The sequence below is a fragment of the Stegastes partitus genome, unplaced genomic scaffold (assembly GCF_000690725.1).
Source record: "Stegastes partitus isolate 25-593 unplaced genomic scaffold, Stegastes_partitus-1.0.2 Scaffold776, whole genome shotgun sequence".
In the NCBI taxonomy this organism is placed as follows: Eukaryota; Metazoa; Chordata; class Actinopteri; family Pomacentridae; genus Stegastes; species Stegastes partitus.
In genome coordinates this window covers 121,787-148,426 of record NW_007578507.1, presented here as the reverse complement: position 1 = coordinate 148,426, position 26,640 = coordinate 121,787, and the positions used below count along the sequence as shown (strand labels likewise).

The window sequence follows — 26,640 nt, the reverse complement described above, 5'->3', positions numbered from 1 at the left end:
GTGTGATTTTGTGGGAAGGGGAAGAATTGTGCTTTGTGATACTTTGGGGTTTTTTTTTGTGAGACAGCATACCTGCGCCATATCATCCAAACAGTTGAAGATGTACTTGCGAGCCTCCTTGGACTTGATCCCTGTTTCACCCTCGTGGTCCTCTGGAGTCTGCGGGAGACAAGAAGCAGATGTTCCTCTCAAATCCCGTCACACTTCCCCTCTGGAAACGCACTATTTACATTTGGCTCATTACAGCCTCTTGTTGTTGACGTGCAGCAGGACTCGGCTTACCCTCCGAGCAACTCCGGGGTAGCACACAAATACTCATCTAACAGCCAGCAAAGATGGCGAGGCTGCATATGGAGGCGCACACTACATCACACCGACACTGAGACGACACACAGAGCGCACACACACAAACACACACACACACACACACACAGTTTGCCGTCGCTGGTGCACACGAACTTGACTTCATGGAAATGCACAGACGAGTATAAACATACGATCACTTTCTTACACCAAACAGAACCGACTATAGAAACCTCCTGACTAAACACCCAATATGTTTAATTACAGTCAGCAAAGCGATGCAGCTGCCGCTACATGGAAACACATGGCAAGGTCAAATTAAAGCTGAGCAGTCACTCTTCAGAGCGGAAAAAAAAAAAAAAAAACAGTGTTCAGGGTGCCTTGATGTTTGATTTTCTACATACCAAAGACACTAGAGAACTAGAATTACAGCAGCGGTGTCAAGTGCAAGTTACTAATCCATTTCTGTGTCTGCCCTACAATGCTCCTTTCAACTCTTATTGTCAGGAGCTCAGAAACACTCGTCTTTGAGCTGACAACCATGTGCTTTTAAAAACAGCCAATGCATCATACAGCTTTATTTTTTTTGTATAAATTTAAGCAAAAAACTTGACAAAAAAATTGCACTGCTTTTACCCAACAACTGCTAAAAGGTTAATGGGCAGCTGTCTGACTTGAACACTATGCACTCTATGTCATCATTAAAAGGCCAAACAGCATCGCCCGTTTTTGTCAGCTGTTGTGGCATGTTACTGGGATTCACAAGAAACAAATGTGCTCGATCAATGCCGAGCATAGACGGAGCAGATGTAGTGGAAACATCCCCATACCCTGCAGAGAAGGATCAGTATTTGCAGCACAATGCAGTCAGGAACTCAATGTGCAAAATCTCTGTGTGGCATACAAAAGTTCAAATTAAGTTAATGAGGGTAAAAAAGAAAGGAGCCGAGCTTCTTATTGAGTGGCCTACATAGAGGGACAGTGAGCGGAGGTTAGAGCAGGCACCCCTCGAGCTAGATTCATCAGGCTGGGTTTTCATTTGCCAAATCCTCTCACACAGATCCATTTGGTTCTCAATACCCTCTCACTTTGTTTATAATCAGCAACAGGGCCGTCAATGCCTCACACGGAGCGGCTTGTGGAATATGAGCTGCAGCTTTTGCAGGGAAAGCCTTTCCACCTGCTCCTGGAAGGATGTACTCGATGCTACCTGCCTGGTGTTTGTGTTGGTGGACGCATCGCTCCAGCTGTACCTTAAGTCTCCAGAGAGGATACGTCGAGTCTGGATCTCTGTTGAAGAACCTGGTGGTCTTCGTCCCTGCGCTCAACAGATACTCTGCAGGAAGACCCTGTGTCTGTGAGATGTACCGGATCTGCAAGAAACAGAAGGCGAGAAAATGCTTTTGAGATTTCCACATGCATCATTGAACCATGAGCCGTGCTTAATTGAGGAGGACTGTGAATCTTTCCCGCTGATGACAAAAAAAAAAAGGCTAAAACTTTAAGATGGATGTTCTTTTGGCAGTTTGAAAATCTAGGCTGACGTTAAGTACTCCAGATTTATATGGCAGGAATACGCACAGCCGCCAAACATGACCTCAGCTTAAGAGTCTACGACTGATTTGAGACTTGTAAACGACACATGCTAACTTTTTGGGCTTGTGGGTAAAAAAAAAAAAAAAAAATCAGACAAGCTCGTTCAGAGATGGAGCAAAAACTTGCTCAAGGTTTCCCCACTGAGCTTCATCTGACTGATAGAGAGAGAGGAACGCGACAATGTCTTGCTCTGGAGCACAGGGGCTGCACTAATTGGACAAGTGGCTCCGTGGCATCTGTTCAGATAAACAGGGAGGCTGCGCAAGAATCATCAGGGGCTGTCAGGGGGATTTTCAGGGAGAGGCGTCCCACCCTCCCAAGCTCACTCAGGAGCACACACACACACACACACACACACACACACACACACCTACACACACACACACACGCATGCATGCATACACATAAACAAAACCGAAAGAATTTGTGGCTACGCTGGCACCCAACACTTGCAATCATGAGCTGCTCAGAGGTCAATTGTGGAGGTGCAGGCAGTCATCATGTGTTACCTGATCGTACTCTGAGGCTCCGGGGTAGAGGGGCCATCCCAGGAAGAGCTCGGCGATTACGCAGCCCAGGGACCACATGTCGATGGCCTCGCAGAACGGCAGGCCCAGGATGATCTCTGGAGCCCTGTGGATTAAAACACAGCAACACAGAAATTAGACGGTTTTTCTCTCTAAATCTATTAGCTGACCAAAAAAAAAACAAACAAAAAGCATATTGCACCGGTGGCAGTTTTCAACATAAAGCCTTGTGAGGAGTTTTCTCTTCACACTTGTGATGGAGAGCAGCCCAGCGTAGTACACACAGGTCAGAGGAGGAAATAATCCACGCTGCACATGTAGGAGGGAGCTGGAGACTGTTCACAAATTTGAGCCACGTTCCCAAAGCCGACACGGTCTAATTAGTCAACACGCACACACACAGTTTTTTACACTCCACAGTTTCGCACCAATTCAATTAATCTGCAGCGTCTGAAGGCTGTTCTGTTGTCTTAACGCTGATCTCTTGATGTAGCCTTCAGATTTATTTTCGCCAAATTTGGAGTCGGCAGAGGTGTTCTTTTTTCCGTATCTCTTGTTTAGGCAGTTTTCACGGTGGCAGGTAGCTGATTGATAACCATGTGATCACCATCTCTGGCGGTCAGACGAGGCGAACGGGTCGAGGCAGGACGGGTTTCTTTAAAGACGCTTCACAGTTCACAGCCACAGTGGAATATGGAAGCAATTATGCCACGAAAAACACAACCAACATGCAGTAAATATCCACCAGACCGTGCAATAGGCTTCATCCAGGCTTTCAGGAAACTACAGTCAAGTTAAAAATGCCTGGACTTAATTTCCAAACAAGCCTTTCCTCGTCGTACACACACACACACACATAAAGCAAAACACTAAAAGACTGTTTCAGTTGTAGAGCAGATAAATATCTCTGATTTGATGAAAAAGAAGAAATATTGTTTCAGTTATCTGAGCAGCGCTGCAGTCCCAAACAATTCCCAAATATCATTCAACACGTTTTATGTCCTGTCAGAAAGACTAATACACTTCTAGTGAGCTCACATCTCTGAAGGCGCTTAAAATAACCAAGAACACAGCGATTCTGTTTGCTAACAATCCAGAGCTTTCAAAAGGTTCTCTGGCTGTCATCACTGAGGGGAAGGGAGGGCTGTAACATATTACCTATTGGTGGAAACAACAGTCACTTAGCTCCACAAAACTCAAATCAACAGTGAGCAGCTGAAATTGAAACGCCTCTCCTTCCATTAATAACATATTAACAGAAAGACACAGAGCCACGCAGGAGCCCGAGGCCCATCTTGGAAAGTTTCAAGTTCACAATGCTGATTGCCGTGACCATGGCAACCAGCCCCCCACCCCCCTCAGGCTTAGGCGGGCTCTGGCAGGGTTTTGGCCGTGGAGAGAAATGAGGGGGTCTGGCCTTGGGCCTGCTGGAACTGTAAGTCCCATGCAAACAGAGAATGTGGAAAACAGCATGGGGGGACGCTATAGGACTTCATAGACCTGTAGGGGGGCAATGGGTGAGTGGTTTGAGGGCAGCTGGGGGGCTTGGAGGAGAGTGAATGAACATACCTCACATATTTTAAAGCAAATTTCCAACTGTAGCCCCCTATTCATTGTTGGCTGATGCTGGGTAAAGTGAAAAGAGGGCACCGGGGAGTCATTGTGCACGCAGATATGGCTAATGTATAGAGGCAGAAGGCACCCTAAGGACGGACAATGAGACACGACACAAAACAGGAGCAAGAGGAAGACAAAGTTCCAGAGAAGAGGAGACACAAATGAAGCAAATGTGGGGGGAGCAGTGCTTTGCTCAGTGAGGAGCTGCTGTCACCGAAGGTGCTTATTGGGGTCTCGAGGGCAGCAGTGGAACAGACACCCAGACAGCACTCCGGCAACAGTATCTTAGGGCACCATTACACACCAGTACAAAGACAACATCACACACAATGAGCTGAGACATCTGTCAAAAGGCTGGCAAAGAGGCATAAAGGAGCCTGCTAGGAGGTGATATCAGAGGGAACAGCGAGGTCTGCTGAAGGTAGAAAAAGGGAGGAGATGGGAACCCGGACCGGGGTCAGCGTGAACCTCTTTGAACAGCTTGTTAGATTGGCTGGAGTTTCACTGAGGACACGGGGGAGAGGGAACAATAAGAGCATGTGGACGGGCGCACCGACACACCAAAAAACTAGGAGACGTGTTCTACCTGCAGCTCTTCCACCTCCAGCTAAAGATGAATCCATGAGCACATGCTCCTGAACTCACTTAAACATCCTGTTGTACAGATTCTGGGTCAGTTTTAAGTATTTACTGAATATAAGTTGCTATAAACACTATCATGGCAAAAAACTACCTGAAAAACAGAGAAGCAGCACAAACACAGGCTTGTGAGGATTATATTCCTGTTTCATCATTTCTACTTTCTGCTCTTTGCTTATCATGTTGTCTGTGCAGAGGTTGATAATAGAAGCAGGAAGGCAGCACATTATTATCACCTATGCATTTTTGTTTACAACATAATGAAACCAACACAGCAGCTCTGTGGTGCATTTGTCATATAGATAGGATTCACATATCCCTACACACAAAAAGGCAGCAAACATATACCCTCTTATTTGCATGAGTATGAGCCTTCCAAAACCCGCATTTAAGTTTGAGAAACCAAAAATATGTAAAAGCCGTTCCAAGCTGCAAAAAGTGGATGCTGGTCTCACAATGTCAGGCTGTTGTTGAGGAAGTTCTCGCCATCAAAAAGCATTGTAAAGATGAAAGACGCAGGAAAGCCTTTCATCAGATGCTTCTCTGCATCACTGCTGCTTTATTGGGCACACGCTGACCGCAAGACCCTCAACTTGACCCTTTTCACAGTCACACAACTTTTAGCATCAATCACCATCATTGTACAGAAGTCACACGCTCTCACAGAGAAGCAAAGTGCGGCTGACGTTGATATTCATCTTTTACAACGGCCAAATTCAACAAACCGTACTTTCATACGAGTAAAATTAGCGCTATTTGTTTAGCTCTTTATCCAGCATTTGTATGCACCCATGTGTAGCTGTTTGTGACGGCAGCACGGACTCTGTCCCTTTGTGTGATGGAGAGATTTGCTGGTGTTGATGTTATGCTTGGATCCGTTTCAGCCCGAACCTTCCTGGGTTCTGCTCCAATGCTCTACTTAGGCTCCTCCGCCTCTCACAAAAAGCTCCTCCAGATCAGCGAAACAGCGAGCGAGAGACACAGAGCGAGAGAGAGGGAGGGAAGGAGGAAGGAAGAGAGAGGGAGTAACATCGTTGCTCGTGATATGAAACCACAAATGCAAATCTGCCCCTACCAATGCACCTCTGCCATTGCATGCAAAGCACCCCACAGCTGCTGCTGATGCAGGCCTTTCTCTGGCAGTGATAAACAGCGCACACATCTGCGCAGCTCACAAACCTTACTCCTTTCCTGTCCCCCTTTCCTTTGTAAAGCACTCGCGCACAAGAGATGACAACTCATGCATGCAGGATCATTTGAGTTTTCAGCGCTACGCAGGAGGGCCACAGTTCATCTCCACTGTAGGTAAAAACGCTCACAAGCGGCCAGGTGCTCAGTGGTCACAGTGCTGGCTTTCGACTGTTCGGTTGAAAAAAAGTTGAGGCACTTTATGACTCATTTATAGACCTAAGGAACAAAAAGGGCAACAGAATGACTCTAAAATGTACAGATGTGTCAGTTATTGTCTCTCTGTGGGTGAAAGACTGAACATAGTTCACACAGCCGTGCTCGGGGTTCTGTGAGGTTACACTCAGGCCTGGTGGTTTTAATAATAGCATACGAAACAATGTCAAGTTCACCATCATAATCAAGCATCTTAGCATGCTGTTAGCACTAAGCACAGTGCAGCTGATACTAATGGACACGGCATTAGCTCTGATGCTCTTTGTTCCAAACTAAATGAAAACTCTGTGAGTCATGGCAACAGATGAAAAGTTGGACAACCACCAAAATGATTTACTTTATCCTGAGATGGACCTTAAGGTATTCTCATTTCATGGCAATCCATTCGATTTGTTTTAGACATTTCAGTCAGAGGCACAATCATGAAACTCACGGTGGTTAAAAAAAAAAAGGAACATCTAGAGACTTCCACACCGGCATGCTGGCTGAAAACCACATTCCTCTCATCTGGTGATCTCCAGAACTGGATACACCATTCGAGTATTTGACAATGCTGATGCATCACTCCGTAAGCTGCACCCCACCTATCTTATCTCCAGATGGTATGGCTACCACAGACTCTCTGAGGGTGGTGCTGAGCTTCTTGCTCCAGACCATATATGTCACATACAGTGCAGACGGTGTGCAAACCACCGGCTAGCCAGAGGCTTTCAGTGGATTTGAATGGGTACCCAAGTGCATGAGAGGCCTCAGTGTTCTGGCTAGTGCCTCTGACAGCACTGGCCCCTGACAAAAGAAAGAGGGAGGGCGAGAGAGGGAGCGAGGCAGGGAGAGAGAGAGAGTCTGCATGCTGACATCCTCCCAGCTGGCCTGGTCATTGATGATCCCCAGTCCCCTTGGGAGCCAGAGATGGCACGACTCATGAATGGAGCCTTTCTTCTGCCACCCCAGCCCACCCCCGACACCTCAGCCCTTTCACCCACCCCCCTCTGCCAGCCCGGCCAACCCCTACACCTCACCCCGCCTCGCCATCCAACCCCCTTCCTCCTTACCAGCCCTCTGCCAGCAAAACCCCTCAAACTAGGACGCTGAGGCCAGGCGAGCACTCCCCTCCCCGTTCGCCTCTCCACCCTCTGCTCCGTTGAACTGGGCCTGCGCTGGGCCGGCCTGCCAGCCCCCACACACACACACACACACACACACACACACACACACACACACACACACACACACATGCAGATACGCTCACACAGATACATGCACACAGCTGACATCACAGGCTGTGTGCATGTCAGGATGTATCCATCAGGCTGACCTTCCCTGAGCTCGGCTCCAGAAGGGAGACTGATGGATCCACAGAGCCCGGCAGCATGTACGCACACATAAATGCACAAAACGCATACGCCCAACCTGGGTCAGCCAGTCTATGGTAATGGGTTTGATCTTTTTCCTCTCCATTTCAAAGACTTCATCATTGGCCCTTATGTAACTATGTTTTATTCAATAGCCAGGCAGTTATGAGTAAAGAGCAGCAAGCGTCCTCGAGGTAAATAAGTATAGTAGCCAGCATAGCCAGTATAATCTTATACTGGCTAAGTTGAAAGCACTCCTCTGACATAGCGATGGTTGGGGAGAGAGATAGCTGTCCGGTGCTAACAGGAAAAAGCACTTCATGAGAAAAGAGCCTGCCATTAACTTTTCTCCACTCCATCCCCTTCTCTTCTTTCCCTTTTCCTCCCTCCTCTTTGCCTCTTCCTCTCTCTCCATCCCACGCTTTGCCCTTGCTTAATGTAAAAGGCTTGGGTTGGTGCTGTGAATGACTCCCTTCCTCCCCCTGGGTATTCATCTGCATATTCATGCCCTCAAAGGTTCCTCCGCAGCTTCTTTGAAGACGCACCATAGAGAAACACTTTTCTAGATATATTGCACGGTGGTCGCTGACTGTGAAATCAATGTGCGGATTTACATCCCCTGCCGTGCACCTGTGGCTCATAGGAAGTCACTCCAACTCCAGGCGCACACACACACATATATACACTCCTGAACCACTCCTCCCGCTCTCATCACATCACAAATTGCTGTACAGGGCCCGAGCCATGCATAGGATGCAGAGATTGTGTAAATACACATCTATACAGGCCGGGAGCTGCACGTCGCATTTAAATTTAGAGCTTGTGTGTTCCAGGTGGTTGGGGGGTGGGAAGGGGAGGGGGGTATCTGGACAAGGCAAACTTTTTTACAGAGTCCTTGAGAAATGTTGTCTCACTCCCTAAGCAGGGGTGACATTCCTGGTGTTCAAGGTCTTGAAAACAGGCCTCGTTCTCTCTTTTTCTTTCTCTCGCTCTCAGAAAAAGCCAAAACGAAAGCGCTGACAAGGCTGCCACTGTTTTACCTGTTAGAGGATTGGCATTCCCCGTGGGTCTGGCCATACATTACAACAAGGCAAAGGAAAGCGTATGGAAAGAAAGAGGAAGGAGGGATGTTTCATACAAAGGGAGGGATCAGCGTTCACAGATAAAACCACACAAATGCATGGGACTGCTGTGATAATGCACAAAGCAAGAGCAGGAACATAGCATTAGCTTAACCTCTGCACAGTTTGTGACTACAGCAATTCAGATGCATGGAGGGTTAATATAAAATCTGGGTGACAGCTGGCTGGGTGCGTGCTCGTGCTGATTCAACACAACCTGAAGACCAGTTCGGCTCAGCAGCCGCACAGGGAGTCAACTGTAACTGAGAGCTAACATAGATAGCATTTGCACATTCAAAGGTCCCCCCCTGTTCTCCCTCCCAGTCTCACCGTCTCACATTTAACTCCTCCCTCCTCTTTGAGGCATTTTATATAATGAAATATTCAGTGGGCAGGGAGCCACCCCAGTCACTGTGGCACACATGGCACACGGAGCCCTGTTGTCGCAGCATGGCACAGTCAATATTAGCGCACAGGATATGCCACATTCTCTCACACGGCACGACCCTTTGTCATTACATACAGGCCCCATTTCAAATAACTGTGTCAGAGCAGCATTAGATAACATATCAGATCGACTGTTGAGCAACATAGAACATCAAACACATATTTCACAGCCCTGGCAATACATGTGCGATCCTCCCCACACCCCCATTTCACCTGCTCTTTCTCTTATTTCTTCTCCCTCTGCTTGCAAAAGCTTCCATTAGCGACGGCAGCATGTGCAAAAACCAAACAACCACTGCAGCCACAGCGAAGCTCAGTTGCACTGCTTCATCATTCCCAGTTGGTAATTACCTCTTTCCTGTGGTTATTATTATTCTCCAACATGCAGCTGATCCTCGCAGTAATACATCTCATTTCCACCTGCACCTAGCGGAGTAGCCTCGACACCACCACCCTCCACCGCCTGGTGCAGGGGTCAAAGGGACAGGCCTCCTTCAGCGAGGATGGAGGAAGAAGGAGAGGGAGAAATGACAGAAAGGAGATGAGGGAGGCAAAGATGGAGCGGGTGGGGATGGGCACGACAATAGAAGATGGATGCCCTCCCGATCAACACCCACCCACGCACCCACCTACACACCGCGCACATTTCTGTCCCTTCTGCCTCTCTTGTCAAAGGGAAAAGTGCCGGGAAGGATTTGCCATCAGTAAATGATGGGTATCTGTCATACAGTGGCGCTGTCTCTGCAGACAGCCTGGAGAGAAGATTTAGGGGATGCCGAGAGGGAGCCTCAAGTCTCTCCAGCCCTATTAGGGTAGTGGACTGACAGTCAGACATTATTAGGCCAGTGCAGCGGCCACCGGTCACACTATGACCCAACCCTGAGGCGTGTGCAGCTCTGCTCCCACAAACTGGAGTCTCTGTGAAAATCAGACTTTTTTTTTTCCTGATTCTCAAAATAATAACTTAAAAATTGACATCACACTCTGGCAGTAAAAAGAGAAGAAAACACAGCGGGGGCAAGTTTCTTGGAAAGTATTAAATTGCCGCTGCTGACCTTTCAGAATGATGCCGCTGCACCCTCATAGTCTGTTAGTCACTGCTACAAACCCAGAGGAAAAAAAATGTGGGTCAAAGAAAACTCACGAAGAGTGGGCACAGCTAAACAAAAGGCAGAAATGCAGACCGACGATAACACATTCTAGCATGCAGTCACTCAGCAACCAGCTTAACCAGCTGGCAAGCCTGTCACCACGGCTGAGACGCTGACAAAAACAGACAGAAAAAGCAGCATAGCAGGCAGCGAGGCGCGCTGTGCAGGCCGGCGCAGGCGGTCAGTCAGGCAGAGGAGATTGCGTCTGCTCATGGCGGAGGGATGCTTAAACCCAGGCTTGATCACTTCAGCACATTTGAGTGTACGAGGGAGTCTGCGAGCTAGACTTAAACCCTCGGTCAGCTCCGTCCGAGGTTGGCGTACAATCAAAAGGAAAGTCGGACACTTCCTCCGGCAGAGTGCGAGTCACAACAGGGCAGCCCAGAGCCCAGGCGAACACGACAGACTATACCGTACATTATATCATATCAGAATATTGTGCTCCAGCCTCTCAGCTGAAGAACACAGCGTGACAGTTCAGTAAACTGCTGGCCAGAACCAAACACAATCTCATCTGCTTGCTTGACTGACTGACTGTCTCCCTCCTTCACTTGTGGGTCGTCTGTATTTTCTGCTGTCTGCCGTTATTGTAATTTTATTGTCGAGTGTCCTCCAGCAGTTGCTTTACTCCAACATGGTTTAGAGCAAGAAAACTGCAAAGCTCTGCATCAATATGTCCCATTCTGTTGATTTAGGACGACTAAGACAGAGACGAAGCGACAAGGGGAGCAAAAGACGGGCCACGGTCAGCGTGGTCGGCCGGTGGAGCCGTGCGTACTGGATATGTGATAAAACAACAGACGCCGAAAATCCATTGGACATGCGGCGCCGCAGAACATATAGCAGGGAGCCACAGGGGCGCCGCGCTACGTCATAATGACATACGTCTGCCTGCCGCACACAAACACGCAGACCAAACACACGTGCAAGTACACAGTTTCAATCATAAACGCTGCTCTGGTCGACTAGCTCCCATTTCTGGAGCAAGAGAAAGAGGGCATGGGGAGACATTTGCAAGGCAGACTGAAAAAAAAATAAAGAATCCCCCCTCCGCCTCACCCCCACCCGTCTGTGTGCTGACATACAGTACATGCGCTACATGTCTCTACCTCCACCCATCCCCCCATCTCTATCTCTATCACTACCCCTTGTTTGACTACCCTCTTCCTTCCTCCCACCAGGTCAGGCAGTAATACCATCTCCTGCCTAATCAAATTCTGCTGTGTGACATGAATTCTCGGTGCCCAAGGCTGAGCTGCCTCGCGACGAGCTGCAGGGCTGCAGAGAGCTGTAACTAAACCTCACACAGGTCCTATAGAACAGAACCGAGCAGCTCCCCGTCTCTCTCTAAAAATTTAACACAACGAGAGACCTCCTGGATATGATTCCCAGGGCCTTCGATCCGCCTGCTTTTCTGCTTGCCTCAGTTTCTGCCTGCCTGCCTGCATGGAGTGCTGCCCTCCTGGTTGTGATGTGTGTGTGTCTGTTTCAGAGTCCCTGGAGTGCAGCAGGCTTATGGTTAATTAGAGAGTGGATGGGACAGAGTGACAGCGGCTGATCCAGATTGTCACCCAGATGTGGTCAGGTCTTAATCCAACACAATGGTCTGACCGTCGCCCCCCTCCTCCAAGTCCTTCCGCCGCAATTAACATCACGCGTGCATGACAAGTTATCACTTAATCATGCAAGAAAATACACAGATCCCTTTGCGTGTCCTCCAGAGTCTCCTTGGGGAAAAGGTGAAGCCTCTGGCGATGGTGAGCTGTCCCGCCTCAGATCCTCGGGCTCGCGTCCCTTCTATCCGGCCCAGCACGCCGCCTGCCTGCTGCGTTTTCAGACACTCCTAACACAGTTTGTCACGCTGCATTCTTCCCTGACAAGAATTAGAAATGTCATCACGTAGAGAAACAACAGCGGGATTATTAGGGCTTTATGGAGGAATTTGGACAAATAGGCCATTCCCTCGTAGCTTCAAACTGGGCTCCTCGCGAGGGCAAACCAAAGCAGACGGATGTTGTTGTGTGTGGCGTCCTTTTGAAACTGAGAGGTACAGTTTCTCGTGTCAAGATCAGCGTCATGAAGGCGACAGGTCTTTGCGCGTGTGCTTGTGTTTCCTCTCTCAAAGCCTCGACACACATACGCTCGTGTACAATCTAGCGCCAGCGATCGGCGCCTTCACACACGTATTCATTCATGCGCAAAAACTAACAGTGAACAGTGAGCCTGAGCTGACACGGATCAGAAATAGGCACACCTACGCTGCCATTTTGCTTTTAATCGCAGGTATTGGTGTTTGTGTTGCTGCTGCGCGGTGAAAAGCAGGTGAGCTCTTTTCCTAGAGCAGGCAATAATAATAATAAGAGCTGTCTTCAGAAACAATCAGTCACAATGACAGGTAATTAATTTGGCCAAGCAATGGTGCCCTGCAGTCATTTGTAAGTATAGTCGCAGGTAATCACCTTTCAATGACAACACCCCGGTATTGTTTTTTCCTTCCCTCTGTCACATAGAGACTGTTCTTCTACCCCCATAAGCTCTATGACAAACAATGCAGGCCTGCTCAGCATTAATATGCCATACATTGTGTATTGAGGGAAAACAATTACTGTATAGCAACAATCAATACGGAATGATCCTTTTCATGTAGCCATACTTGAAGATTCAATTATTCTGGACAAATGGCATTATTTCTGCTGCCACGGCCTCACTCAAGGAGACAGCAGACAGAGCCGATTCCATCTAAATACTAATTTGAACAAAACTGAGATTGCATTATCTGTCCTGGCCATCTCATTGTTATGTCCGCCGTGTAAGCACAGTACGGGGAATAGATATGTTTATGTGTCTGATTAAAGAAGGGAAGTGACAGAAATGGAGGCTATTAACTTAATTAGGCTTTGCCTTGTCAGGGGTGGACTCACCAAGGGAAGGGAAATCAGTGGCACCGGGAGCACGGTGTGGATTTGCAGTTGTAAAGACAAGTGACAGGATGATCAAGGGGTTAACGCTGGAAATTGAGCGCTATTAGGAATTATAGCTACAAATGATGATAACGTTTCAGTATCAAAGCAGCAAGTGTTCGCGTTTGAGTCGCTGGAATAAGTTTTGACTTGATCAACGATTCATTTATACAAAATACTGGGACTGCATGGTATTACAGGAAAACACTGATGTCTTGTTCTTCTATGACTTACATTCAGGATATAACTCTATATAATCATCTCTAATGATTAGACGGAGCGTATGTGCATCATAACTTAAAAATAATTATTAAAAAATCTGTAAAAATATGTTTTAAATGTCTCTCATATAGTGTAACACCAGCCAACGTAACCACAGCGTTTTGTTTTTTTTGCTTTCGTTTCTAGCTTTGCGCTCATCAAACTGAGCTTTACTGGTTTAAATTATACAACCAGTCAGTTCTTCTGCCTCATGTGGTGGAAACAGCTTCACCTGTTGTTGGTCAGCATCCTCCGCTCTGTGGCCCATTTAGATGTGGAGACTGCATGTCAACGAACCCCAACAACCTCTAAATCAGATAAATCACAGTCTATCAGAGACTTATCTTGTGCAGACCCATCATTTCTTTGTCTGTCCAGCTCAGGAGAGGCTGTTGCATATGTTTGACTTGCTTTGCCTCACATTGCACTTCCTGCCATGTGACCGTTACCCACACTGAGCTGTGCACTGTAACGCTGAAACAATACATCGCTGAGCTATAAAACACACATTTGGATGATAAGATATTTTGATGACTTCTTCTTTGGCACATCTCCAAAAACCCACGTGAGGCGTAATAAATGAAGACAACCTTGTGTTAAACTGCCTGTGAATGTGATGCATGTATTTTCACCCCCATCATTAAAACCTATAAACACTGATAGATGCAGGGGGAAAGGTTATGTTTACAAGCCAAACGATTAAAGATCCGATAGCATCGCCTGAGACTGGAGACACACCAGAGATTGTTCAGCTCCGTCGTGAATGCAGAGAGATCTTTTTTTTTTTTTTTTTTCCAGGACTTACAGCACAACAAATATGCTTTCATCGTGGCTTTTCATGCGATAAGACATTCCACACAGATATGTCCGGTGACGGCGCTACAACTGATGATTGCTTTTTCTTAACCAGGTGTTTTCCTGTCTTAGCTTACCTTGCCCAGAGGGAAGACCGTCCCCTCTCAGTGAACACACACACACACACACACACACACACACAACAAAGGCATTGTGGCTCTGAACATTTCCTTTTGTTGTGGAGTTGGAGGCAACAGTCAGTTTTACGGTGCAAGAACAAACTGTGGAGCAGCAGCACTGGAGGGGCCTGCTGGAGTCAATGTGAATTTTAAACCAGCGCTAAACATGACACATTTACGGTTTCTCAGGCAAGAAATCACATCACACTGAAGGCTGTGTACAGAAAAATTCTCCTTCTCGTCTATTTGTTTCCTCCTTTTCCTTTTTTCTCCCCCCCTCCTCCTCCTCTGGCTTTTTCTTCTTCTGCTGTCTGTGAGGGTGCTGCTGCTGGAAGGAACCCAAAAAGGACACAGTGTGAAACGAACACAGCTCTGACCTCCCAGACACCCCGACACAGCCAATCAGATCGCTCCTCCCTGACGCATAGGGCACTATAATTGGTCGGTGGGTGGGAAATATGACCAGTGGGGATTCGAGTGGCGGGAAAAAAGCAGGGAGGGAGTGAGCGAGGCGAGCGAAGGGAGTGGTGCTACGTCTCCTTTGTGCACTTTAACCGACCCCTCTGCCCAGGACAGGACAGGAAATCTCCAGAACAAAAGCGAGCTGTCATCTCCTCCTGACAGGCTCGCTCTGAACAAAGCTGCTCTCAGCTGACTGGCAAACCGACCAATCCTTGTAATCTGGTCCCGTCTCGCATTCCAGACGTCTCCGGCGAGCGAGGTGCCAGTGACCTGAACCCTCAAACAGGAAATGAGTCTGAATGTCGTTCCTTTCCCTGGGACGGGGCCTCAGCTGCGGCCGGCGGAAGGTCATAAACAACATTGCATGTATAAATACAAACATGCCCATAAGCTGACAAACACACAGAGGCGGGATGACATGAATGCATCCGCAGACTGTCTCCGCGTTCCCTCTTTTAACAAGATACTATGGACGTGCACATACCCTCCTCCCAGACATTACTGCTCACAGCTGCATGCCCTGGGCGTTTGCTATCTTCAGCCCGAACCAGACTCACATCAGCCACATTCCACAGCCTCCCAGAAGCCCCAGGGGGAGCTTCACAGCTGGGCACTGAGCTGGGCTGTTCTCTGCCTCCCTGGCAGACTTTCACCACCAACCCTTCCTCCCTCGCTGTCTCCCTCCTCTGCTCACCATCTAACACCCCCCCATAAAATAACAGAACATATCCTTCTCTCACCCCTGCGTCACTGCTTTTTTCAGTTTGCGCTGGAGAAGCTTGTTCCCCATTAGCTCATTCACAGTTTACATGATGAGGTTAGACAGAAGTGGTCGAGGCCACAACAACACTGGATCACGATGACAAAGCAGCTGCAGGAATGTTAATGAGCTCTTTTTTATCAGAATCCGGCCGTTGCTAAATATCGCTTGTATGGCGGCGGTCTCTTTTGAGGGGTGTCACGTTGATAGGAGGCAAAAAGACATGTCAGCAAACAGAAGGCATAATCTAATAACATCTGTGACTGCCAGGCTATCTCGTTGCCGGCGAACAGCAACAGCAGTCGATATATGAAACCAAACCTCATAATGCAATAAATAAATGCATGAGACAAGTTGCGACGCCCCACAGAAAGAAGACCCCGGTGAGAAGGCGAGAGGGGATCATCAAAACTTCAGTCGAGGGATCCGACACTTTCCTCCACGAGTCGCTTCCCTCCTCCTACCAGCTAAGCAGCGGCATTAAGCGAGCAGGCGATATAGTTTCCTAAACTATAAATCAAAGTCAAGACTGAGTAGACTGGGAGTTGAGTCAGGTCTGACTAAGTATCAGCATTTCAATATAAACCTTTATAATCCATCTCTGAGATCCACATGCACGGGGCACAGGCACATTTTCCACAGCTCCAAGCACAAAGGAATGTGCAGAGTTGTAAAAGCGTTTTTTAAATATCACGAAGACGCCTCAGTGATGTGTCCTTCCTCAGCATGAGGCTTTTAATGGCCCCAAAACTGAAAAAACTAATATAAATAGATAAAATAGGTTTAGATGTGTGGCAGGCCAACTGGACAGAAAAGCGTTTGCAATATATTTACACGTCTCAGAATATTAGCGTGTGTGTGTGTGTGTGTGCGTCTGCATGCATGTGTGGACATCTTTGTGCTTCTGGATGTGTGTGTGTGTGTGTGTGTGTGTGTGTGTGTCTGTAAATACTTAAGGCCAGGCTGTCTGTGTTTCATCATTTCAGTAAATGCCACGCAGTATATCAGTCTAACTGCATACGTCTTGGGCCATTTCCATATCTGTAATAGAGAAAGCCCATCTCCCATCAGAGCTGCTCCTCCACTGTGCCCAAATAACACATGCTTGTCTGCACAAATGTGCACACACACACACACAGCATCTCTGATGAGCTGACACAGAAAAGTAGATTTATTGAGGGGAGGGAGAGACGAGATGCAGAATGTGGGGGGTGAATTTTCAGCGATGGACACAGGTTGCCGGAGACACAATGGCACAAAAACACTCAGAGAGAAACAAGACAACAGCAGCATCCCTCTCCACACTTGCAGCCGTAAAGTGCATCACTCTCCTCTAAGAGACCTGTTTATTTCAGACCTGTGACACAAAAGCCACGGCAGCATGCAGGCTTATCTCTTCACATCCCTTGAAACGCAGCGCAGCCCCCAAAGAGCTCCCCAGTGCTCCACATGCCACTTTCAATTAGTTCCACATAGAGAGTCTTCTGCTACCAAAAGGAAGATGGGAGCTCATTACTGAATTCCTCTCTACTCTCAGCTTTGAAATATAGATCAGGAGGCTATGTTTGACTTCTGGGGTCCTGGACGTGCCGGTCGTCGGCCGTGCCACACCAGTCCGGAGCTGCTGAGCGCAGAGTGCCGTCTCGTGGATTAGCCACTCCTCAGGTTTAACAGTCCCTGCAGCTTACTCTCTATCTCGCCATTAGTTCTCTGCCTTTCCCCTCTTTCTCTCATTTGCTTTCTTCCTGCTCCATCTTTCTATCTCTGTCTTCACTAAATAGGCTCCCCGAAGCCACAGCTCTCAGCATTAAACCCACAAATGGGAAAATACCAGTTCTAATAATCTGATGAGAGCATAAGAGAGAAGCAGCGTAGGAAATGTGGATATCATATCGCTCAGTGGTACTATTATAGTAGGCATAGACACAGAGGCAGGAGCTGATAAGGCAATGCAAATTCATTCAGGTATTCTAATGAAACTAAAGCTCTGCAAAGCTGCACATGGGGGGATTTTATGGAAATTAACCGCTGTATGGTAGTTCATTAAGGTTAGTTTTAACACATTTATATCAAGAGATTCCCAAATACTCGGCAACAACAACTATGACACGGCTACTAATAAAGAAACGCCTGCCAAATGATTTGGAAGAGCACCGTCATAAAGCACGGCAGTTACATTCACCCTGAGATTAAACAGTCAGGAGGGATCCATTTCTTATCTGGCAGGAACAGAAAACACAATAGCCACCATGATGTAGCAATGCTAGTTAATGGTTTCCCCCTCAGGACCCAAAACAGCACGTTCACCAACATCTAGCTGTTTACTTTTTGACTGATAATCCCATTAACTACACATAGGCCTCTACGCTGCTGCACCGCATTTAAAATGCTGCCGTGCGCGTGCGTGCATGCGTGTGTCCGGCGTGCACGCCAACCGGCTGCCTTGCATATGTGACATCTCTATGCACGGCGCAGACAGTATGTTTATACCTTCAATTAACAACTTCCATTAGAGCCACCCTCAGTGGAATGCCACCAGCTACATTATAAACAGGCAGTTAATTTGAAGCTGCTGGCTGAAGCTAAAGGTTGACCATTAGGGATCGCGCAGGAGTGAGACATGTGACCCACTGGGAGTTTTATTTTGGAGGAGAGAGAAAAAACAAAACACAAAATCAGTGTGTTGTGCCCTCCAGTTAGTCAGCTCCTCTCCTGTCAGTCAGTCACGATGCAAAGCGCCATCAGACACCCGGGTGGAGGTGTCTAGTCGGAGAGGAGGTGAGGAAAGGGAGGAGTAGGTGGCTGCATGTATGGCAGCGCGAGGAGAGGGGTATAGGGTCCTGATGCTCTCTCTGATTCGCTCTCTATGCAAATCACAACAATCACAGGAAATGCCTGGGCCTTGGCTCCAGCTAATTGCCACGGCAATAACAAAGGAGGGCTTCCTTTGAGCGGAGAGACAAATTAAACATTAGTTTAGAGTTTTCTTGGAGACCGAGGGATGTTATAATTACCCAGAAACCAACACATCAGCACTTTGCACGCCACGCGTCCCACTCTCGCAGCCCGGCGGAGGAAAACAAATGTATCTCATATTCTGGGAGAGAGGCGTTTGGGGGGCGGGTGGAGGAGAGGGGCACCAGGGGGGAGATGGAGGGAGGCAAGGGGGGAGTGGAGGGGGAGATAGTGAAGGGCACGGAGAGGGATGAGAGCAGAAAGCAGGGGATGGGGGAGGACAGAGATGGAGAGAGACGCGGGGGGATAATGAGGGGAAAGGAGGTGGAGAATGATAGCCTGTATCTCCAAACCACTCCATGCTGGTAGTGAGGCATCAAAATGTACACCCCAGCATTAGCATACTGACCCCACCCCTCTCCTCTGGCCTTTCTCTCCCTCATTATCATCAGGCATGGTGCACGGGACGCGGGGAAACACAAACCCAGCTCATTTCCCATCACATGTTTGCCTAAATGTCACGGCGGCGATGAAATGAGAACCGCGGAACAAATGGCGCGTCTGTGTTGTGCAAATGCGCGCTAGCTCGGGCCGTCTCGCCGGACACCTAAGGGTTAAGTCTGTAAGCACTTCATTAATGTGGGTCGGTGCAGCGGAGCATGTTGCAGGCGAGAAAAAAGAAAAACACAAAAAAAACAAACAAGGCAGGATCTAGCTGAGATATGCAACCATGGAAACTTCGGAAGACGTCCTTGGATCTCCTCCCCACCAGGGGGAGGGGAGGCAGAGTCCCTGCTCCAGTCAGGAGGGCCGACATTGGGCCTTGAGCGATGTGATGTGTCCTGGATGGCTGGTTCTATGTTTGATCTATGTCTGAGGGCAGTGGCGAAGCCTGACACATTCACCCAGCCCGTCTAACCTAAATGTTCATTCAAAAGGCCTGTCTCTCCCTGCAGCCAGACCCTGCCCTCTATCTGTCTGTAGCTCTATCTGTCTGTTTCTTACCAATCTACCAGCTCGCCAGTCTGCCTGTGCGTCTTCCTTTCCTCAGCCTGTTTGGTTTTAGCATCTGTCTATATGCCTGTCTGACTGTTTGTAGGTCAGGTGCGCTCGCTCGCCTGCTTGCTGGAGAGCCTGCCTTCCCTCACACTGTATGGATGCATGAACTCATACGAGCCACTGACCATGCCCTGGAAATGTAATCATCCAGCACAGTTGGATGTTTGTTTGCGCGTGTACACACAGATGTGCATACAGCAGCGCAAACAGCCAGCCATGTACACAAACAAAAGGAGTCCCACCCAGCTATGATAGGAGGTGATTCTCTCTTCTTTTTTAGAGACATAGCCGTGGTTGCTATGTGCTCCTGTTAGTATTTGTGCTCAAAAAAAAGCACAGCACAGGTTGTATTAGTCACACAAGGCTAACCTCTTTCTCACACAAGGACATGCACACACACACACACAAGCCGCTCCGTGTCAGCAAGCCAACATCATAAAACACTCACTCGCTAATTGGCATGTAGTAATTTTTGCTAGCTCCTATAATAAAAGAAACTTTTTTTTCTACCCCAATTACTTCGTCATGTTTATGTAATGGGGCTTGTTATTTTCTGACTTTTAATATCTCCCCTCGTATAACTGTAAGCTATGTGAATAACAGCTTTAATAGACCACAGGTCCTCAAGGATTTGTTACTTTTAGGGAAATCAGGGCTGCACTGATACAGCCTTTGCGAGCAATCCAGACTGGTGACATCAGTTAATTGCATAAATTGGATCGGGATCAGGCTAGGCATGAGAGAGATTATGACACAAAGGCAGACTGAACTGCTAGAGGGACAAAGCAGTGTTTCTGACACCAGCTTTCAGGGGCAAGAAGGAATTACATCACTGTGTTGGGGTTATGTAAAGCACTAGACCTGCTGTAAGACCCGAGCCCTGTCTGAGAAAAACATCCAGAAGTCCTGAAGAGGGAGAGAACGCCTTCTTCCAGAACGTTTCTCTTTGCATTTAAGACCAATCAAGACATGCACAATTCACTTTTGCATCACTGCATGTGTACATGCATTCAGAAAACTGCCAACACAGATACCAAGAAAACGCATCTCGCTGACATCCAGGCTAAAGATATGCTCTGTGTGGTAAAACAGGAGGCCTGCAAGTGAGTCGGCACTAGAGGGGGTGTAAGATCTCCACCTCCTCATCAGTAGGCCTAAAGACTATCCCATAGACGCACCGAAGCCCAGGGGGGAGATCAAAGCCTGTGTGATCCAGTGGCTGTTATATCACCCCCAGCCTGCTCTCCCACTGCGGGGCCTCCTGTTACGACGCAGGCAACAGGGAAGAGAGGGAATACGAAGCACTGACCCGGTCCCGTCTACGCATGCAGCCGTTCAGGATCTTTAGCCAGGATTTAATTCCCCTCCCTCTTCCTCCTCTTCCTCCTCTTCCTCCTCCTCCTCCTCCTCCTGTGCAAATGCATTTACATTCCACTTTGCATTCCATTAATTTCAGTTTGACAGCACTTGCATGTTTTTGCAGGCGACATGAATAATCATGAGCTGCACATACGCTCACAACAGACAGAAGATGCACAAAATACAAAATCTTTTTTTCTTTCCAGCTATTGTTGGGAGAAGAAATTTTAGCCGCCCTGCTGCAGAATCAATTTAGCATTTGTGTCTTAATTCGACGTTCATTTTGCCAGGCCTGTCAAATCTGAAAAATAGCATCCATTTACCTCCTGATGTCCCCGCTCCTTTGTTCACCTTGTTCTAAACTCTGATTTAAAATCAGTGCTTCCTCCCTGTGACCCCGCCAAACTCCCCTCGCCCTCCCCCCGTCTGCTTCGGGAGATGAAGCAAGGAGACAGGCACGATTGGACCTTGTTTTCTTCCCTCAGCGGAAAGGCATCTCAACAGGCCTGCTATTGACCACATCCACCAGGAGAGGGAGTGGGTCAATGTAACAGAAAGCAGGGGACCATTTTGGACCACTTAACTATAATCAGTAAATGCACCCCGGTCGCAATTAGCACAGGGCCACCCTGAGAGCGTTCGTTTTGCTCACAGCTCTGTCTGCGTTTTATTCTGCTCCACAGGAACCTTGTAATGCAAATAGCACTCCTCGCATGCAGCCTAACAATGGGGGAAAGAGGCGGGAGTTGTGCCGGAGCGAGCTGCTCTCCTCACTTTGTGGCTGCTTCAGGAGACACTCTTGCTTTCCCGTGTGTTGAACAGAAACAATCTATAACTCCTAATATATCAGACGAGCCAGCGTGATGTAAGATCAACCTTTTAACAGCGGACTCACGTGGCGAAGGCAGACTCAGGGTTCTCGTCTGCTCCGTGACCAATAATGTGCCCTGATCCGGGGTCGCTGCTGCTGCTGCTGCTGCTTCAGCTGTCTGCTATATATCTCAAAAGGTTTGTTCTGACTTGTCCTCAGACGCTTCAGGAGGCAGCTTTATGCAATTAGCCCCACAAAATGGCTTCTTTTCATAAATCAAGACTTTGGAAAGATTATGAGGGAGACCGAGAGCGAGAAGAGGAGCTTTTTGGTTTTTTTTAGGTTGAAAACAAAAGAGGGAGACAGAACAGAAGTGTGACAGGTAGCTGGTGCCGTGCACTGAGCCTCTCCCATGCACCGATACACTCCTCAAATCATTTATGATTCACTGCACTTAGTCATCCATTCTCCTTCTCCCCCCCACCTGCTCCCGTGAAGAAAAAGCAAACAAAACAGACAGACAGTGGGACAGACAAACAAACAGACGGCCTTTTTAACTGATGCTGGCGTTTCTGTGGAACAGGTGCCGTAGTTATGATTGATTTGAGCTGCAGCGTGCGTCGACGATTCAAAGGGAAGAGCCGAGCACAAAGACGCACGCATGAGCTAAAGGAGTCTGTTAAACTCTCTGCTCGTGCGGTAACGCTCGCTTTTAACGGATTCAAGAGCGGCAGAGTTAACTTCGTCAGCAGCGCGGGGCCCTGTGATGCTTATGGGTGCAGATATTCCAGCGTAGCATACACCTGTTAGTATTCACACACACACACACACACACATAAAGGAAAGTCACAGTAAAGTATCTGACCTCGTTTTTCCTCAACCACCTGTTTACTGTGGCAAAAGGAAAGAACAGGCCCATATTTACACATTATCTGCAACGACGCTGTGCTATAAAACAAGCCCGTATTACAGAGATAAAGAGATTTCCATGAGATATTTCTTTGAAAGTCAATGCATTTCACAGCTCTAGGGGTTGTTAAGTATTCTCAAACATGCTCATGCAAAGCCTCGGCTCAAACATCCACAGAGTGCACGCAGAAATACTGTACTGTCGCATAAATTGAAGCTCCCTGCCCTTATGGCCAGCTGCATGGGATGAGGATTTGAGCTCCTATGTGGCTTCTGGACGTGATGATTGAAATGCCAGGCAGATGTATGTGAGGGACAGAGGTCAGGATAAAGGAAATGGAGAGAGGAAAGGAGGGATGGACAGATGATGGATGGAAGCGGCGGATGGAAAGTTGTAAAAAGAGGCAAAGACGGTGAAAAGGGACAAGGGCTAGGGATCACTAGTGAAAGTTCCCTGCTGTTTTCTCAGCTGTTCTGCTCCGTGACCTGACCAGAAAACTCTGGTTAACCTAAATGGGCCATCTTTCTTTCTCCTTCACACACTTTGGGAACGGGACATGAGCACACCTAAAAAACCACATCTTTGTTTCTGGCTTGAAGCCTCATTGTCGCCATGGTGACGCTGTGAATAACAGGTTTGGTTTGGGACTTTGGGCCTTTGGGGCGTTTTGTGCTCCTCCAGCACCTACATGTGTTATGTCAAGAGCCTGGCACACACATTCACACAGAACCGAGGGAGCGGACGGGCTTCGGCGGGTTTCTCACCATCAGCCTGTTTTTTTTTGCAATTCAAGCCGACTTTAAACCCAAAAAACTCAGCAGTGACAAAGACTGAAATAAGAAATTATAAACCTGCACAGGAGCTCTAAAAAGAGGCAAGCAGTCCTGCAAGGGGAGCAATGACTCAGAGACAACAATAATAACACTGTCACTGGTAAAATCTATACGTCTTCTGCACAGAGAGGGAGCATAATGCACAATGTACACAGCTGGTAACAGGCTGCAGATGAAAGCCAATTTGGGTTTCTTTGTGTAACCGAGAGCTTCAGTTGGACCACAGGTCCCTGTGGAACAAAGACAGAAAGAGGCGAGGTAGAAAGAGAGGAAGAGATGGACAGACAGAGAGGGAATGTGATCGAGAGAGGGAGGAGAAGGCGAGCTGGGCAGAGGGAGGTGGGGTAAGATAGGGCGTCCTGGCCCACCTGGGCAAACAATAGCAGCGAGATGAGAGTGTGGCTCAAGGGCCCTCCCTGTCTCTAAAGTACACAGCTGTCGGTTGGGGCAGGCAGGAAGATCAAAACAGCCCCGGTCTAGTTCAGGTGTTGGACCTTCAGAGGCAAACGGACAATTTTTGGAACAAGAGCCTTGGTTGCCATGACGACGGCCGCAACAGAGAGACTCTTTTTAGAACTCGAGAAGTGATGCATGTTAATGTTTCTCATTCATTTCAACACAAACACGGGACCAAAGGAGGAAAAAAAAAAAGCGAGGGAGGGGTTTGAAACGGCACGTATACGCTCCTCCGACACCTACACCACAAGGACATCTTACTTAAGTCATTCATGTGAAATGCATTTCCCACTCAAACGCGACTATTATGCTTTGGTTCACGTGCGGCTGAAAGCAGCTTGAGCAGGATCCAGGGCTGCATCTTAATGGGTTGGCGTGACAAACGTACAGTACAGCCAGCCTTGATTTCTTCACATGATGTCCAGGCCTCACAGCAAATTGTCTGCATCCACTTTTTGGTGAATGACCTAAGAAATACTTCAAGGATGTTATGTATGTTGATGGCATATAGACTCCGTTTGAAGCCAGAGTGAATATGGAAATGCCATCATAAAAATGAACCACAGGAGGGGGGGCGGGGGGACGCATGTAATTCCCTTACGCCGGGTACAAGGACGACTGTATTTGTTTAAAGAGAAGCCATCTGTTTGATGATATATAGATTGTGGCTGTAATGAAAGACTGCGTGGTGGTGTTGCCGCCTCCCCGATGTCCCCGCTGTGTTTAAAGGGGTGATGTGAGTTATGTCCAGTTCATGCTGATAACACACACTGAGACGTTGTGTTGTCTCAGCTCGGAGATGGCCGGTGGGAGCACACCTGCTGCCACGTCGCATGTGTTTACTGGATCGGCGTCTGCATGTGCAGCAAAAAAAACCCAACCTTTGTAATGGCTGGAACCTGCAGGACCATTAGGTGGTTGACGCGGGCCGGGGTCTGTGTAGCGGGCCAGGACATATCCTCTGTTTAATCAGCCAGTCACTTACACAACATACACGCCAGGCTGCCCCGTACGGTTGAGCAGCTCCTGTTCACTTTGATACTGATTAATTTCTTTTTTTTTTTTCTTTACTTTTCTTCCTGCTTTTTTTTTTTTTTATTGCAACATCACTGCCTTTTCTTCTTTTCTTTATCTACAGTCTTGCTGGAGCATGTTTTTTTTGCTGTTGCCTCTGCGGGCTGATATATAGCGTCTTAATGCTCTTTTGGTGCCCCCCAGCTTGTGCACTCAATAACCAGCTGAACTCAACAGACAATCCGACGCTCCTCGCTCATAAAACACAGGGATTAGTCTTCAAAGCTCAGTGGCTGAGCACACACAGAAAGTTCATTAGTTTGCAATGCTCTCCTTTATGAAATTTAGCAATGTAGCAGTTTGAATTAAGCAATAAACTGCAGCGCCTCTGTGGCAGCCTGTCTGCAGCGCTGATGTCTGAAGCAGCGGCTTCGCCCAGACGTAGACGAAAACACACTTGGATGCTGCCCCATTCCTAATGCTAACCCTTTTAATATTTAACCAAGATCCAATACAGGAGTAATTATTTCTCCAAACAAATTACGCCTCAGGCCGAAACCGCCGCAATCTGATACACCACAGCGATACATTCTCTGTCACAAGGCGCTATTAGTCATTTTAAATTATTTATCAAGCTTGGGTGAAATAGGATTTGCTTCAGACCCATTTTATGACAAGCACACAGCTTCAAAAGAAATCTAGAGTGGCCTTTATATTCCAAAAAAGCAATTTTTATGGAAAGCTCCCCTGGCTCATCTTCAGAAGCCCCCCGGAGACGTCCATATGTGAGGAGACACAAGGTCAATAAAAGAATGACGGCGTAAGTTATGTGGAAACGGCCTTCTTCTGCCATCTAAGCAGCGTAAGACTTCACAGCAGACTGCTCCACAGCGCGACACAACGGCTGCATCAAATCCTTTGTGTTGATAAATGTCAAATCTGGAACTTCCTTTCCCAACTTCCTGTAAATCGTGACTGTATCATCTCTCAACATGAGACACTATCTGCTGTTGGCATGACTTAGTTTCATTTCATACCTCGTCTTCTTCCACAGTACCCTCCCAACGAAAGTGAAATATTCAGCAAAACACTCCTGATCCTGTCTGAAACCCAGCGACACGAATGCGAGGAGAGCGTGGCGTTAATAATTGGAAGCTAGAACGTCGCTTCATGACTTTATGAGTGGGGCCGAAAATAGCCCGTGTGGTAAGAACAGTGGCTCATTTAATTCTGCCATCTGCAATGAAAAACAGCAACATTTTTATAGAGCGACAACTGTCACCATGAATATGAGCTATGTTTAACTGGGCTGTCGAACATCTTCTATCAAACGTGATGAACACATTAAAAAAAGAAGAAGAAGGCGGGGGGAGGGATGGGCGGGACATGAAAGAGCAAAATCAAGTTATTGTGTGGAGCTAGGGATGATGCTAAATGAAGAGAGAGGTGGTGGTGGTGGTGGTGGTGGTTGGAGGGGGTCATCAAAGCCTCTTTTTCTCTCCACACAGGGGCCCCAGCTGGCTGGCTGAGCAGTGGAGAGCTCTGCCCACTTGCCTGCCGCAAATTAGCCAAACTATTTACCCTCATATGCACATTAGCAAATTCCGCCAATTGAGAAAACAAATGCATCTGTTTTGTTCTGTAGAAAACTTCATGGGAGCCTGCATGG

At 47.8% G+C, this 26,640-nt stretch overlaps 1 protein-coding gene across 2 annotated transcripts in view; it reads right to left on the bottom strand.

The window, feature by feature from the left end:
- Nucleotides 1-26,640, bottom strand: part of hipk2 (homeodomain interacting protein kinase 2) — a 70,161-nt gene that overhangs the window by 19,344 nt on the left and 24,177 nt on the right. For both annotated transcript variants that reach the window (XM_008291992.1, XM_008291993.1), the window contains exons 3-5: nucleotides 2,409-2,532; nucleotides 1,557-1,676; nucleotides 73-159 (exon numbers count right to left, since the gene is read on the bottom strand). In XM_008291992.1, the coding sequence (XP_008290214.1) occupies nucleotides 73-159; nucleotides 1,557-1,676; nucleotides 2,409-2,532 (331 nt within the window). The remainder of the gene's footprint in view (nucleotides 1-72; nucleotides 160-1,556; nucleotides 1,677-2,408; nucleotides 2,533-26,640) is intronic.